Below are 17,174 nucleotides of genomic sequence, written 5' to 3'. Positions count from 1 at the left end.
ACAGGAGCGACATTCTAGCCGTGTATAAATTGATATTCTCTGCAAGTGATCCTAGGCTATTAGTTGCAGGTGCAGCCCTCAATTAAGCATTTATAGGAGTTCAACAATAATAACTCAATTAAGCATGAATAGAACATAAAAGATCAAATTCATTAATATAAACCATGAATTCACATAACTCATATAGTGTCAAAATGAAGGAAAGCAACTAATACTAAATTCTAAGAGAATTATAGTGCGAGAACAAGAAAATAAGAGTCAAAATTACAATTAAGCAAGATCAAAATTCAAAACTAGAAGCAAAAATGTAATTAAACCCCGGAGCTTCTCTCACTAAAACTTGAACAAAACTTAAGAACAAAATTGTAAAAATTGAGTGTATGTAGAAACATGAAATGTAAATGACTTGAGCAATAAGTAAATGGAAGCAATAAATGAATTCGAGATAAAGAACGTGAATGTTGTTAACTGCTTGAGATGTATATAAGTGTGGTTGTTTATAACTATTGTATCTGTTATCATTTGTGAAATGATTATGAATGATTCTGTTTATTAATTCAAACGTTTTCAAAAAAAAAGTACCTCACCAAATAACTACGTTTTTAACAACAACTCAGGCTCTTATAATAAATAATAGATAATAATTACAAAGACAAGTTGGTAGCGCTCAGTTTCCAGTATGATCTAGACATATTAAAAATTGGTTCATTGTACTCTTTATGAAAGAAGATGTAGGTCACCTATTGGGTGGTTTGAGGTTGGTAAGGATAAACTTTTGGGGCCAAATTTAGTGCAAGATGTAGTTGAAAAAGTTTGCTTAGTTAAAGAATGTTTATTAGCATCTCAGAGTAGGCAAAAAGCTTATAATGATAATAGGAAGCATAACCTAGAGTTTTTAGTGGGTGATCAGGTGTTTCTTAGGGTGTCTCCTATGTAGGAAGTGCTGAGGTTTGGAAAAAGAGGCAAGCTTAGACCTCATAACTTTGGTCTATTTGAGATATTGAACAGAATAGGTGTAGCCACTTACCGCTTTGCATTGTTGATGACTATAGTTGATTGTCACGTAAAGAAACTACATTCTAAAGAGATAGTGTTTGTGAAGGTTATTTGGAAAAACCATTCAGAAGAAGGAAATAGTGATCTCTCCTTATTTATACTAATGACTAGACTTAAAAAGAAATTAATAATAATTAGAAATTACAATAATGAAAGAGACTAAGCTAAAAGGTGCGAAAATCCACTTCTGGGCCCACTTGGTGAGTGTTTGGGTTGAGTTTGGCGTCCAACTTGAGTGAGTGGGCATTGAATGCCCACTAGGGAGTATGAGTGTGCTGCCTTGCCCGCTTTGTGGCGTTGAACGCCAATTTTGGGCGTTCAACGCTGGGTTCTGTCCTCTTGGGGCGTTGAACGCTAGAAAGGGGGTGGTTTGGGCGTTCAATGCCCATTTTGAGCCTTTATTTCCAAAGAAAAATATAGACCATTATATATTTCTAGAAAGCTCTAGAAGTTAGCTTTCCAACGCCATGTAGAATGTTTCATTTGGACTTTGGTAGCTCCAGAAGTTCTTGTTTGAATGCATGGAGGTCAGAATCTGACAACATCTGTTGTCCTTTCTTTGCCTCTGAATCAGACTTTGCCAAAACTTGCCAAATTTATCCAAAATTTACCTAAAATCATAAGAAAAATACAAAAGCTCAAAGTAGTATCCAAAAAGTTAATTTTGCATTAAAACCTACTAAAACATAATAAAACTTAACAAAATATACTAAAAACACTAAGAAAATAACATCAAAAAAACGTATAAAATATTCGCTCATCAACAACAAAGAAAAGATTAGGCAAATTCGAGTTGACATTATAATTGTGCAAAGCCAACAAATAAGTTATGCGAATAAGAAAAGAGAGGGCCTATACAGTTTGAAGGAGGAAGTTACGCATTCTTGGAAGTTATCTCAACAGATTAGCATCAGTGAGCAGCCAAGATTAAAGGATTAAGACCAAGAGGTATTGATTCATTAGTATTATTAAGATGGATTAGGGGCTGAGATGGAAGCACACACCTAAAAACTTGAATTCGAGATGAGAAACGGCTACGCACACCTCTTTTCAAGTAACTGAAACTGAATTTTGAGGACAAAATTCTTAATTAGGTGGGTAGGATGTAAATCCCACATAATTAGCGAATAATTGGTGAATAAATTAATTATTAATCAAGAAAATTAGAAAATGGAGTTTTATAGTTTAATGAGATAGACCTAATTAAAATAAGAATTTTGACACTAATTTTAAAGAATTTGGCCTAAGATTGGGCCGAACGGGCCAAACCGGTCAAACCAGGCCCGAACTGGGCCCAAAGACCCAACCCAACTTACTTATACAATGAGCTTAAGCTCATTTTCTTTCCTATGCACGTGAAGAATGCAGAAACACAAGAGGGAAGAAGAGGGTAAGTTCCAAACCCTAACTCTTCACTAAATTTCATATAACTTTCAATCTGAAGCTCCGATTGCCGCACTGTTTGCGTCCACGCGACCGCAGCATCGAGCTCTACAAAGCAGTCCTTGATTAGGTATGGAATCCACTTCTAAGTTTCAGTTCTCTCCTCCCCAAATTTCGAAATTCAATGAGTACCTATGTTGAATTTTGTTTAGTTTTGGTGTTTAGGTTCGAATCAGCTTGCGAGTTTTGTCGGGTTTAGCTCGCTTGAGCTGTGGGCAAGGTAAGCACCCTTAAACCCTTGATATAAATGTTGAATTAGTGAGCCTTATATTGATTTTGGTGGTAATTATGATAATAGATTGAAATTGATTATTGGATGGAGCTAATTTGAAAAATTGGAAGCTAGAGGGCTAACCTTGGAGGGTGAGTTTTGCTTGGTGAGGAGCTGGGAATTTCAAAGCTTGAAGTGTGATATATAAGTGAGGTGTTCCAGGTTTATCGGGGAATCGACCAGGGTATGGTTTCGGTTTTCCATAACTAAAATATAATGTGTCGTGAAAACTTAGGTTAGTTGACCGTAAAAGAGGAATTGTATTGTTGATGTTGTTGATGGTTGAGATTGATTAATATGTATGTTAGTTAGTGATTTTGAGGTTGTGATTGATGCTATTATGAATGATATGTCTAACTTAGTATATGAGATCGATAAATGGTAATGATGATATTTTGAGATGTGGATGTTGTTGATGATTTAGGATTGGTTGGTATTTATAAGGTTTGGCTAATTAAGGTTGTTGTTGGTGAAATAATGTAAATTTTATGGAGATTGATGAAGTGTATATGCATGCTGTTGATGATTTTGTGTAATATTGTTTTGGTTATGGATTATGGTGTTAAAATGGAATTATAATTATAAATTGGTTTGTATGAAGAAGATGAGGCGTGTTGATGAAGGGTAGAACTTGGTTGGAGGAACATTTGGTAAGTTTTAATAGGAGTTGGGATTTAAAAGTTTTGAAAGTTGAGGCTTGACATTTTCAATAAAATCTATGATTTTTGACCAACTTTGACGGAGCATAACTTGGCCTCCAAACTTCCAAATTTTATCAAACTTATCTTGAAAGAAAATCTGGTCCGAGAGGTTTATACCGTTTAAAAAATGGATGAAAAATATTTTAAGATGAAAAAGTTATGCACGTCAGAAGTTCGGTGTGCAAAATTGAAATTCTATAGCACTTAGCCAATTTGCCACCTTGCAGAATTCGCATACGCGACCACCTACACGCGACGTGAGCATCCCCTTCGGGTTTGGTGTCTCGCGTATGCAAGAAGGTGCATGCGTACGCAAGCAAGGAAAAACACACCCACGCATACGCGTGGCCCACGCGTACGCGTGGCCCACGCGTACGCGTGACCACATATTTTCAGCAAAGTGAATTTTATGTTTTAAAACCTAATTTTGAACCTCTAAACCTCTATTTTTACTCGTTTAGCCTCTAAACCTTAGTCGTATGCTTAGTGATGAGGTGAAGTTAGGAAGGGATGGTAGCTTGGAGGAGAAGTAAGCTTGAAATATAATAAATTATGATTGAGAAGTGTTATATAATTGATGAATATTTGGTCATAATGATATTGAAAGAATAAATACAAATGATTATGAATGAATATGATAATTGAGGCCTGATTGAGATTTGTTGATGATGAGAATGTATGAGTTTTCTCTGTTGTAAGGTGTGTCGGGCACTATATCCCATGAGTGTGACGGGCACTATATACTGAGAGAGTGGCGGGCACTATATCTCAAGAGTGTGAGAGCACCTTACCCTAGAAAGTGTGTCGGGCACTATATCCCATGAGTGTGATGGGTGCTATATCTCAAGAGCGTGGCGGGCGCTATATCCCAAGAGTATGGGAACACTTTATCCCGGCTAATGCGACGGGTACTATATCCCATGAGTGTGGCGGGCACTATATCCTGAGAGTGTGACAGGCACTATATCTCAAGAGTGGGGAGGCATATCAGGGAGATAATATCCGGGTTAGCTACCAAGTGTGTCAGGTTCTGGTAAAGTAACTGACACGTGAGCTCACGGCCAGTAGAAAAGGCATGCATCATATGCATTTGAGTGACTTGTTTGGTGTTGCATTCTGGGGTTCACGTAATTGATATTCATGCTTAACTTCTATATGTTCTGTTTGCTGTAACTGTAAACTACTTGTGTTTTCTTTGTATACATTGTTTGTCTGTGTGGTAGGATTTTGGATAGAGTTTTGGTTAAGTTTAGGAAGCTTAGAAAACCACCCTATTTATGGCTTTTGTTTTTAAATCTTTAAGTTTTATAATTTGAGTGTTGGAGTTCTAGGATTGCCTCTGGCTTTTTCAGGACATTATATGTTAGTTATGTGGGCACTGTTACCATGCTGAGAACCTCTAGTTCTCACCCATACATATTTTGTGGTTTTCAGATGCAAGATGTGAGACACCTCGCTGAGGCATACTGGGAGCTTCTGAAAGCGAAGGACTTTTGTGCGTTGGAACTTTATTTTAGTTTATGATGTATATATAGATACTCTTATATCTCCATTGTATATGTATGTTATGTTTATCCCTCTTAGAAGTTGATTTGGAGAAACAGGTTCTATAAGTTGTATGTTGGGCATTCTGGGTTTATTTTGTATACATGTATATATGTATGCTCTGGCCGATTTAAACTTCACAAGTTGAGTCAAGAGCTTTGTTATCTGTACCTTGAAACTCTTTTTTTATGTATTTATGTTTCGCTTTACTCTTATCCTATCCAGTTTACGTATATCGCTTACGCGAGTGATGTGCTTTTCTATTTAATGCTTTTGTTTAACTTTCTTTCAGAAGGCTCCTAGATATAAACCCTTTTCAACTATATCATGTATATATATTTTATTTTTAAAGGTCGTAGCGCCTCGCCACCTCTATTTTACATCCTAGATGTAAAACTCTGTGTGGTAGGGTGTTATAGCTTCAACTCAAAATTGTTGGCTTGGATGTTAGGTCTCACTATACTACTTCCACAACTACTAGTGGTAGGTGTGGTATAGTCACCTAGAGCTCTCCTGGTATTTTTGTTGCCTTCTATCATTCTTTCTTGCTCTTTTGCTTCTCTCCTAACCTTTGATTTTTTGTCTTAATTGTGCGAATGCTCTCTATTTTCGGATCAAATTGGAGAGGTGTGAAATCTTTACTTTCTTGCATACACAAATACAAAAGCAATCACAATGTGAAGGTTGGAATTTCCTATGTCAGAGTGAAGGGAGTTTTGGACAGGTAAGGAATTAAAAAAAAAACAAAAAGAAAACAAATATCTAATTTAGTGATTCAACCAAGTATTTCTTTTCCATCTCATTTAATCCCCAACAACAGTGCCAAAAACTTGATAGGGTTTTGGCAAGTGCACCAAATCGACTCAAGTAATACTATGGTGAGTGGGTATCATGCCTACAAAGATTAAAGGATTGAGCAAACAATGTTTAATTGAAACTTTAATTAGATTTACAAACTTTTGTAAGAGCAGAAATTGAACTTAAAATAATAACAATTTATTATAAAATGCTTATGAATGATGAGACAGATAGATAGTAAATGAAGATGTTAGGTTTTTAGAGATATTTAATTCTCATGAAAAGAAATATTCATGTTTATTACCTTGTTTCATGCACAGATATACTCACGACAAATCTTATGTAATCAAATTCCAATTCCTTGGTGATTTAATTTTTCTCTATCCTAGCTAACAGTCAATTCCTTGATCAATTAGTTAGCAATAAAAAGGTTACAGTATAGTTTAGATTTAATGTCACATAACATTCAAAGTTATTCCTAGACAATTAAAAAGTTACAAGAATGAGACCAGAAATATTTTTCAATCCCTCTAATCATTTAGAATAAAATAAAACCCAATTTCTTAAAAGTATCAATGCATTAATCAAGATAAAAGAATAATCATTATTAATCCATAAAACTAAATAGAGTTCCTAACCCTAACACAGAGGAATTAGTGACCTATGAAAACAAAAGATAAAAATACGCTAATGACTGTTAGATGCTAAAACTGCTCTTCTCTAGCTTATTTATATCCTCTATCCTAACCTAATTTTTCAATTTTAAACTAAACCTAGTCTTATCTTTCCGAGAAAAATTAATTAAACTAAATATAATCTTTCTAATTTAAATTAACTAAAATCAAATCTTGATAAATTCTCGGAGTGTGTGGGCATGTCAAATGTCCATGTTATTTTTGCTGAAGGAAGACTGGGCCTAGGATGAATGCACGGGCGATGGGCGTCGGCCCATAGTACTACATGCCAGGGCTTTTTTTATATGTTTCTGATCATGGGCGTTAAGCACCTGTTGTAGTTGTTACTTTGTTCTTCTTCGAAGGCATTAGGTGCCAAGGTTTGTCGCTTGACACTAGGGCCCTAAACTTGAAGAAAATCTTGGGCGCTGGACACCGAAGGAAGGTATTGGGTGATAGTGCATGGGAGCTGGGCGCCCATCTGGGTGCCAATCACCCTTGCTCCTTCATAGGCGTTGGGTGCCCCATCTTCCCTGATTCCTCTAACTTTTCTTCTCTTCGTCTAAAATTCTTTGAAAATATCCTAAACACACAACAACTCTAAAACAACTCCAAATAGAGTAAATTACATGTTGAAACCTTGATTAACCTAAGAAAACTACCAATATTTATTAAAAGAAATGCTAAAAACTACTAAAGATGCAAAGGCATCACTGTTCTAGCTCGACCTCGAGCTGCTCCAATCAGCCTTGGTGTCCATGTACTAATCCCATTAGCTCTGTAGCGTCTCTATCTCCTAATCCTTTAGGTCTGTGGATTTCGGACTCCAATCTTCATCCTCCTTGGCCATCCCAATCTCTTCCTTCATCAATTCCTTTGTTTCTTGAAGGAGGGACGACAAGTTCTCAATCGTGGTTAATCTGTTCCTCTTCTGGGTGTTCTGATTCGGATGTCCTATGTCCATCTTCTGGGTAATCATCCACCCTGGTCAGGTGTTGAACTCCAAGTACCCAGCAATGGCACCAATATTTCGGGGGCTACCTAAAACCGTTATGATTTGGGCCTGAACGTAAGGTCCAAACTCTTTTTTGGTGGGATGCTCTAACGTCTCTTCTGGTGAAGTAATGTCATTTGAGTTCTTTAGAGAGGTTAGGTGTAGTACCTGTAAGAGACTCTGATGCTTAAGTTAGCAAGGATTTTAGGCAGATTTGTTTTGCAGATTAGAGTTGAGAAATACCTGAGATAGTACGGATGTTTATATAGTACTGAAGATAATCTTTGGTAACTTATTCACTTATTTTGGTAGAGGTTATTCTCCCCTTTTATCTAGGGGTTGTTGGGATTTGATATTTGTATATGAGAGCTTGTTTGCAGGTATAGTTGGGATTGCGGATTTAGACCGGTCGTACAGGCCTAAAGGATCCGTTCTTTGGTGGAGGTCGGTCAGACGTGAGAAGGTCTTCTGGACCTTTTATGTATCGGGCTTGTTTTTTCTAGGCCTAACTTTATTATTGGGGCAAAGTATGAACAATGATCATTTATGATGTGTAATGTTGATTAGAGAAAATGATAGGAATCAATTTTTTTTATTATTATTATTTTTAAAAAATAATATTAAATAGTTAATCAATATTTTTAACTAAAAATTGCACTTTTTATTTTTTATATTGGGTTGACAATGGTATTTATGAACTGTTGGGGTGTTAATCTCAAATGTGGCATCATTTAATTTGGCGTACAGAAATCAGACTCTCCAATTTCTAGAGTACAAAAATTGGACCCTCCAATTTTTAAAATCAGACCTTTTGATTTCTAAAATCAAACTAATTTTGAGGTACAGGAATCGGACCTAGTGGTTTCTGTACCATTTTGTATCCGGCCTTTGTCTATTTTCACGAAAGACAAGGCGCTCCTTGTCTAAAAAAAAGGAGACACTTCGGTCTTCAACCTTTTAATTTTAGGACAATACGATCCCTCTGTTAAAAAATATGTTAAATAGTAATAAAATTAGTTTTGTGGGAATTTTATTTGTAATTTGTGGGATTTTAAATTCTCATGAACTATTAATAAGTTTATTTTTAAAAAATTCCTTCACCGGTGGTAGTTAAATGGAGAAAGACCATTACTGAAACTGATGTCACAGAAAAAAAAGTAATTGCAATACGAAGACCTTTTAAAAAAAATACTGTCAAAACAAGAAATTAAATAAAATAACATTAATGTTAATGATATTTGTATTGGTGATGATGATAGTAGAAGAGATAACGATTGTGATCAAGTATGATTACACAATAGACATAATAGATGTAACGACCCAATTTTTAGTATGTCTAGATCATACCGAAATTTGAGCGCTACCAACTTGTCTTCCTAAATATTATCTATTATTTATTATATGAGCCTGATTCGTTGTTAAAAGCGTAGTTATTTTGCGAGGTATTTTTTTTAAAACATTTGTATTCATATACGGAATCATTCATAATCAGTTCACAAAGAATAGTAGATAAATAGTTATAAACAACTACACTTATATACACATATACATTTTAAGTAGTTGACAACATTCAGTTATCCAACCTTTATTGGAACTTATATCTTAGTTAGGACACCCCTACAAGTAGCTAGGTAATAACTATATACATATATATACATACAACATCTCAGGCCCTGATCTGTTCAAGAAGAGTCCCTAAGCTGGTAACCAGGCTAGCCTAGACTCTATACTCACCTAGTTCCTCTAAACTACTAAAGTGAGGGAAAGTACGTTCTAGGTCTTCAAAACTCTAGTAAGGTGGAAAGTCATCAAAAATGTAGAAGATCGTCTACTACTCCTCTACACCATCATACATCGTCAAAGAGCGTCTCTCTAGTACTTCATTAAGTGGCCACATAATAGCAACATCATACGGAGGACTTAGGCTAAAGTTTGTAGATAAATGGGGTGTAGATGTCGGCTGGTCTCACGGTATATACGTACAAGTAGAAAATGAGTCTCGCTCTAGACTCAGAAGACTACCCAGAGCAGAACCCTTTTGTAGAACGATCATCAATGGACTACGGAAGGATACTCTTGCTTCCATCTATAGGGGGAAGGGAGAGAAAAGGGGTAAGAACTGTGGAGTTCTTAGTAGGTCCAGGGTTATTAGTTAAGTTCATTAATTCTGTGTTGTATAGCAGACAAATAGCAAAATACAGAGAAGCAGTAAATAGAAAATACAAATAAATAGAGAAATTAGAGAAAACAGAAAGCAGAACACAAACAAATGAATACAAGAAAATAAAACACAGACACAGAGAATAAAATACAAACAAAGAAAGCATACATTCATATAACAATCATAACAGAGGAAATGCACAACCAAGTATGATGCGTGTCTAGCCCTAGCACAGGTAATGAGCTCATCTGTCGGTTACTAACCCGCTCCCGATGTTACCTAGCAACTTTTGTCTGGATAAGGCTTTCCTGTTGGCAATACCCATAGCAAGCACCCTTTGTCATGTAGGGTACCCATTGCAAACAACCTTTGTCTTGCAGGCGGCATTTGTTAGCCTATATATGCCCAACATACTCACTATAAGCAACCTTTGTCTTACAGGAGCACAACACACTCACTATAAGCACCCTCTGTCTTACATGAGTACAACACACTCACTGTAAGCACCCTCTATCTTACAAGAGCACACTGATCTTGATACCTCTGTAAGTAACCTCTATCTTACAGCATAGCATTATAGCTAGGTATCCTAGGAAAGCATTCTCAGTGGTCGTACCACTATCTATCTAATTGCCTCAGTGCAGCAGATGAACATACAAATATCTCTGGAGTTGCCTTAATGTAATAAATGACCTTTCAACAGGCCCTCTACTTGTTCTCTAATATCTTTATCATATTTCTCTTTTCTCTTTATCTTTTTACTCTGCTCTGATTACTCTGTTTAATGTATGTATTTATAGCTTATGTAAATTTCAGTATGAATAGTTAGTCTGTCCCAAGTATAGGTTCATTAAGTCTATACTGAAACAGTTTAACTTTTCATATTATACCTAACCCTAGGCGCAACTCAAATACTAACTATGTTGCTCCTAGTTCGTTCATTAATCACCATTTGTTTCTGTCATTAAAACTTTACCGACTTTTTCTTCAATTTTTATCTTTTCTTCAACTTTTTATCTTTCCTTCATCTTTGCCTCACTGATATGTTATTACCACTCCCTAAGTGTTTTATGAAGGTAATTATGAGATTCTGCGCTTAAAATTGTCTTTCTAAAACTACGAAAAATTGCCTTTTCTGTATTATTTTATTATTATTTATTATTTTATTATTAAATTTTCTAAAATTACCTTACCTTTTACCTTTAACTTTATAAATTCACTTTTTGCTACCTGTAACTTTTAATATTTTTACTTTAACCACCCTAACTTTTGATGTTTACAAAATAACCTCCCAAACACCAAAATAATTACTTCCTTGCCCTTTTTAAGATCTAAAAAGTGTTCTTCATTGTTCTTCATCACACTCGTGTTCTTCGTGTTCTTCGTAAATTCTTCAGATTCTTTCTCTGTTTTTACCCATTTTTCAATCTTTTTGGTAACCGATGTTTACTATAATTCATAATAAATTAGCAGCCACTAAAGCCCTATTTTTTCCACTTAATTTCAACACAAAATCAATCCCAATTTGAGTCCTAGAGTTCGTTTTTCCAGCTGCACTCAAGAACATGTTTCATAGCTTCAATATCATCAAATTTTATCAAAATTTCAACAAACTTTCACCAAGAATAACTCATATAAGCAATCAATTTCAAGCATAAACAAACCATATCACAATCACACAACTCAAACACAATTAATCAAGATTAATTTCACCAAACCTACCTTGATTTGCTGCCTCAAATTCATTTATGCTTCAAGGTGTTCTTTAAGCACTTTTTTCCTCCTAAAACACATCAAGAACAACTTTGAATCCATAAAACCTCAACTGACCGAACCTTAATCAACATGTTAGGAAGGGATTCCTCACCTTAAACGTGATGGAAATGGAAGATTCTTGGCTCACAAGTCAAGCTAAGTAAGAGATCTAAGGAAGAACATCAAGAAAACACATGTTTAGCATGGTTTTCCTTGAAAACCGAATTGAAGAGGGAGGGAGACAGCCATCTCACCTGATTTTCAGCCTTGATAAGTTACATGGTTATGAAGAGAAAGAAGAGAGGATCATTTTGGTCGGATTGGAATTTTGATTTGAGTTTTAGTTCAGAAGAAATCAAGCTTTGAATATCAGGAACCAAGAACTTTTCTCTCTTTTTCTCTCCTCCAAATTTTTGGCCGGGGAAATGAGACAGCCTTGGAGGTCTTGGAAGTGTAGGAAGAGTTGTGATTGGTTGGCTTGGAGGTGGATTAAAATAATATTAAAATATCTCAAGTGTATAATTACTAAAACTAGATGTATCAAAACACACGTAAAAACACCTCTAAAAATTTTTTTCTGAGCTACTAGTATAAATGACACTAGTAACATGTTTAATATGAGAAAAGAAGGCATATTATGTGGCATTATTATTGCTAAAGTCATAAGAGAGTACTGGTATTAGACTGCATCAGAAGACTGTGAACCCGGTTAAACCGATCTCGTAATTTTAACTAAAACAGACCAGGTAATATTATAATATTATTCAAGCAGCTCTAGTACTAATATTATATTACTATTTCTCTTCTCTCATGAATCGAGTCCGCCTAGTCAAACTGAGACTAATTACGGAAACCAGAATAAAAAATTCCTAACCGATACGGCTCAAAAACTAGGTTCTTCGCGACTGTGTCGTCAAGCTTATCTCAAAAGAGGTTCTTACTTAGTGATAACATGATGATGATGTAGATTGAGGTGCTTGATAATATAGCAGAGATGTTTCTTTCACTGATCTTTTGAAAAATTTTGTTTCTTTAAAAAAGATCTCGTGTACCCAAAAACTAGGTTGTTACAGTTTAAAATTCTACAAATTATAAATAAAACTCACACAAAACTAATTTTCGTTATTATTTAACAATTTTTTAATTAAAAATTGTATTATCTTAAAATAAAAAGTTGAAAATCAAAGTGTTTAATTTTTTTAAACAAAAGATACTTTATCTTTCATAAAAATAGATAAAGATCAAATTGAATCTCTACTCTAATATATATCAGTATATCACCTATCTCACGTTCAAGTTCAACCATAAAAAAAAAATAAAAAAAAAAAGAAACCTAGCCGAAAAAAATTAGTTCTCCATTTTTGTTTATAAATGGTACGTTTCATAATCCCAATTTTACCAATTTTATCTTAGAAAAGCTGGGCTAAAATTGGGGGATCAAAGGACTCAGCTTTGCAACCATCTTCGGCGTTAAGTTGAGTACAACAAATTGTTAAAAGGTAGCTCCAATCTGAAGCATGACGATGACGGTACACGGTACGTCTTCTCAAATTTTTTAGCTTCTACTCTAAACTCTTTGATCCTCTTTATTAGGTCACGTTTACTTTCACTGCCCTCACGAATTTCGCTTTCGATCGTTGCATACGGTTTCTCTACAACTACTGGATTAAGCTAAATCTCGGTTTAGGGTTTTGAAATATAATTTCCTGTATGAGATCATCGTTCTTTCGCAAAATTGTGGGGTATGACACAGACTTAGAGTGTGAGAGAAGAGTGATCTTTCTGTTAGGTTAATGAAATTGATCGAGGAACAGAGAACTTTGGCGAAAGGTTTGCTTTTTGAGAAAGGGGGAATATCCATTAGCTTCAACTTCAATTTCAATTAGTGCAGGCTATGACCAAATTTGGGAAATTTATGTTACTTATGTTAATTGTCAAATGCACTTCATTGATACAGTGGAAAACCACGGATATGGCACATAATTTGTAATATTGATTAGATCTTGAGCTTGAAAGTAAGAATTGAGAATATAAAGGAAGGTTGCAGGGGAGAAATTAATCAAATTATTAGATGCTAATGAAGCACTAGTAGGATCGTACTTGTCTCCAATAATGGAATGGCATTTTGGGAAGGAACATACTGCTAATTTACAATTTTATCTAAAATGTTGTTACCTATTGAAAATAATGTGATTGCTTGAGAAGTGGGGTATGTAGAATGAGTTTTATAATTTAGAGGTATATATCTTAAATTTTCTTGAACTCTTGGTTAAATTTAGTCCTTGATCCATTTGCATGAACACACAAGGAAGTTTTATAATGGCTTTCAAATGCATAATGTAGGCAGAGTTTAATGTAGTGCCAGCTGACTCATCTTATATTATTGTCTATTTGTCAATTATCCTTCAAGTTGTAACCTTGGAGATGATATTGCTTTGGCTGAAATCATGCTGTAGTTGTTTCTACTAAGTTTTCATAATCTTATCTTCTGTGCTTGCTTTTTTTGCCTCTATGAAAACTTTCTATAATTATGTTACTGACTTTTTTTTCATTTTATCTGATCTTACAAAATTGGTGTTCTTGGACTGTTCCTTCTCTTTCCAGTGTAAGTTCAAAGCTAAATTCCATGATCTCTGTTTATGATACCTTGCAAAATGCTCCAATTAACTTTAATTTCTTTTTCTGCATGTGCAGCCTTGCTGGGCTGGCTTTTATGTTTTCAGCTAGCATTCTGCTACAGATTCTGGTATGCTTTCCACAGTGAGACTATCTTTTGTGCTTATACTAAATGCTCATAGTGAACTTAGTAGTGGCTCACTGCTGGCATTTTGTTTACTTTCAGAAATATATTTTCTCGGTTTAGGTTCGATGTCAACAACTATGCTTTGAAGAGTATTCTATTTGTTGTTGGATTATTCTAAATATTTGATCAGGACATATTTCTATCTTTAAGAAAAGTATCCTTCTACTTATTCCACCACACTAACAGTAATGCTTGTTGGAATATTCGGTGAAAACTTCATAAATAAAACTGTAAAAAGTGATGCTGTCTTCCTGAAAAGTATTTCAGGTGAGCCTAGAAGGTTTTTGTTCTGCAGGATAGACATCATGCTTGCAGAAAGTTTCATAGTTCTATTACTTTTGAGTTTTTGAATCATTGTCTCATTCTGAGTCAAGTTTGGTTATATTCATATTGATTTTTAAAAGCACTTGACATCAAAGATGGTTAGGTCTTTTACATGGGAAAGACAGAATTGATTCACAAAAGTATAGGTTGGGTCGGTGGGAAGTTGAGGAAAGAATCTTTCAATTGTTCAGATGTTTGATTAGCCAGGAGATAGAATTAGAAGGGTTGTAAATTCTAATAATGCTTCATAAATAAAGGATGAAGGGGATTTAGAGAATACATATCTAATCAAACCAATTTTTACAAGAACTAGCACTCTGTTATTGACTCTTCCAAGTGACAATTGAACCTTGGTATTTTTAAATTTTTAAATTTCATATGCCGTGTTGCTGGTGGGTTATTTGTGCTTTATTGGTTTTTATTTTAAACAAATTTGCTAGAAAAGGAGAACATTTTATTTCAGCAAAATTTATATCTGATAACTTTGATCCATCCAAATGGCATTGATGGAATATTGTAATGAATTTGAGCACTAAGCTACTAATGTGTACGCAAACTTGGAGACACCAAATCTATTTGGAGTGGATTGAGTGGGATTTTTATGTTGGAATGGCCTATAAATCTGGTTGAACAGAAAAAATGATCATTATGTATTCACATAGCATGTGTTTTTAATGTTTTATTTTTATATGTTACATGTTGTATGAACCGCAACTGTTAAAATTTCAACAATTTTCTCTATTTCCTGTGGCAGGCGTGTGCAATATACAGCAATTGGTGGCCTATGTTATCAGGTGAGTCAGAGAGCTATAAGCAGGACTTCTTGTTTATTAGCTGGAATAAAAAATAGAAGTTAATGACCAGAGCATTGTATCTGCAGCTCTTATGTATGTGCTGGTACCTATGCCTTGCTTATTCTTTGGTGGTGGAAACACTCATTTTCTGATCAGCCGAGATGGTGGGGGGTTAGTATCTCAGTCAGCTTTAATCATTCAGAAAAAGCTGTGATTTTATATAGAACATTGTCAGATATCTTTTTGCACTTGCTATTCTGATTTATATTTTCACTGCCTTTTGCAACGGATGTCTGTTTACTCATTTATATGATATATCATATCTGAGTTTGTTTCCAAAGTATGACATATAATGTCTGATATTACATTGCAGTTGGATAGATGCTGCTAAATTTTTAACTGGTGCATCGGCAGTTGGGAGTATAGCCATTCCTGTAATCCTCAGGCATGCTCATATGATTGAGACAGGAGCAATGCTCATTGAGCTTGTCTCTTTCTTCATTTTTATATGTACTGTTATGTGTTTCCACCAAGCGAGCCTCGACGATGATTGGTGAAAGCGACTTCCTCCAATTCCTGACATCCTCTAGTCATTAGGGTTGGTTGGAAGTAAAAATGGAAAATCCATTGTGAAAATTATGACAACCATGATAAAAGGAATGTATAATCAACCATGTGTAAAGCTTTACATGTAATTTACCTTATTGTCAAAGTTATACCAAGATATGTGTGATAACCTTCATTGATGGAGAACACGAATTTGCCATTTGGATTGTATGACGTTGTTCATATATCCATGAATTCAGTGGCGGTTCTTACACCCGTTTAGTTCAATGTGGATAGAACCTGACACCCTAGTTGAGAAGTTTGTAAGATTGTAAACCAAGGTAGGATAGAAATATCAAGAAAATTCATTTATTATCACCAATGAAATTAGATAATTAATCTCCTAAGTAAGAAGGGTAACAATTACAATAAATTAGATTCTGCATTTACACTTAATTTTCCGCAATATCTTCTAAGGGGCACGGCGATGGTTCCATGACACTGCATGGTGTGACTTGAGTCATGAAAAAGTCATTACAGGACCAAGGTTTTGGGAAATTTTTAATAAATAAATAAATTAGATTCTGTATTTACACTTAATTTCTAAATTATTTATATTTTTACACTTTGTTATGTTTCATATTATCACAAACGAAATAAGTATGCAAATAAGTATAAACACGGTTGTTTGCAGTTTGATTTGTGATTTAGATGGTAAAGTCAATACAATTTGTAAGTATTCGGATGTGTAGGTTTGGTTTTATTTTCAATCCCATCAAATTTGACTGAAACGATTTAAAATTGATTTGAACTTATATTTTAATCCAATTCAATTCAAATATTATGATTTGAATTAGATATTTATTCAATTTTGGAAAAAATTTACAATTTAAAATTACAAAATTTTTAAAAATTAAAATTTGGATTAAATGTAATTCTATTTTTGAAAAAATTAATAATTAAACTTTTTAAATTATAAAATTCAAAATTTGATTGAGATATGAATCAATCTAATCAAAATCATAATAGTTTGAATCGGATTGATTAAGAAATAGACTCAAATCGATATAATACAAATCACAATTATTTGAATTAAATTAAAAAATAAAACTAGCCACCGCATAGCATTTCTTCCTTTTGTTTTTTGGGATGGAGAAATTAGGAACAACATTATTAGATTACCTTGATTCACGCCAAGTTTAAGTCTTTACATTTTAAGACATGATGTGTAGACTATAAAGTCTTTTTACTCTAAAATAGTAATTTCATTATTAAAATTATTTGAGGTAAAATATATTTATAAGAGAGA

General features: G+C 34.4%; 1 protein-coding gene across 3 annotated transcripts; it reads left to right on the top strand.

Moving 5' to 3' along the window:
- LOC107604654 (vacuolar protein sorting-associated protein 55 homolog) lies at positions 12,676-16,162 on the top strand. 3 transcript variants are annotated; one of them, XM_021104584.1, is made up of 5 exons: positions 12,676-12,934; positions 14,093-14,144; positions 15,280-15,319; positions 15,406-15,490; positions 15,693-16,162. In XM_021104584.1, the coding sequence occupies exons 2-5, from the start codon at positions 14,112-14,114 to the stop codon at positions 15,874-15,876; spliced, it is 342 nt and encodes a 113-aa protein (XP_020960243.1). In that variant the 5' UTR covers positions 12,676-12,934; positions 14,093-14,111; the 3' UTR covers positions 15,877-16,162. The 3 variants fall into 3 exon arrangements, with proteins under 3 accessions (XP_020960243.1, XP_020960244.1, XP_016161771.1); XM_021104585.1 differs by lacking the exon at positions 12,676-12,934 and adding an exon at positions 13,235-13,636; XM_016306285.2 differs by lacking the exon at positions 12,676-12,934 and adding an exon at positions 13,651-14,003.

Source organism: Arachis ipaensis, chromosome B06 (assembly GCF_000816755.2).
Source record: "Arachis ipaensis cultivar K30076 chromosome B06, Araip1.1, whole genome shotgun sequence".
Classification (NCBI taxonomy): Eukaryota; Viridiplantae; Streptophyta; class Magnoliopsida; order Fabales; family Fabaceae; genus Arachis; species Arachis ipaensis.
The sequence above is the reverse complement of the archived record's forward strand: the minus strand, read 5'-3'. Positions and strand labels throughout refer to the sequence as shown.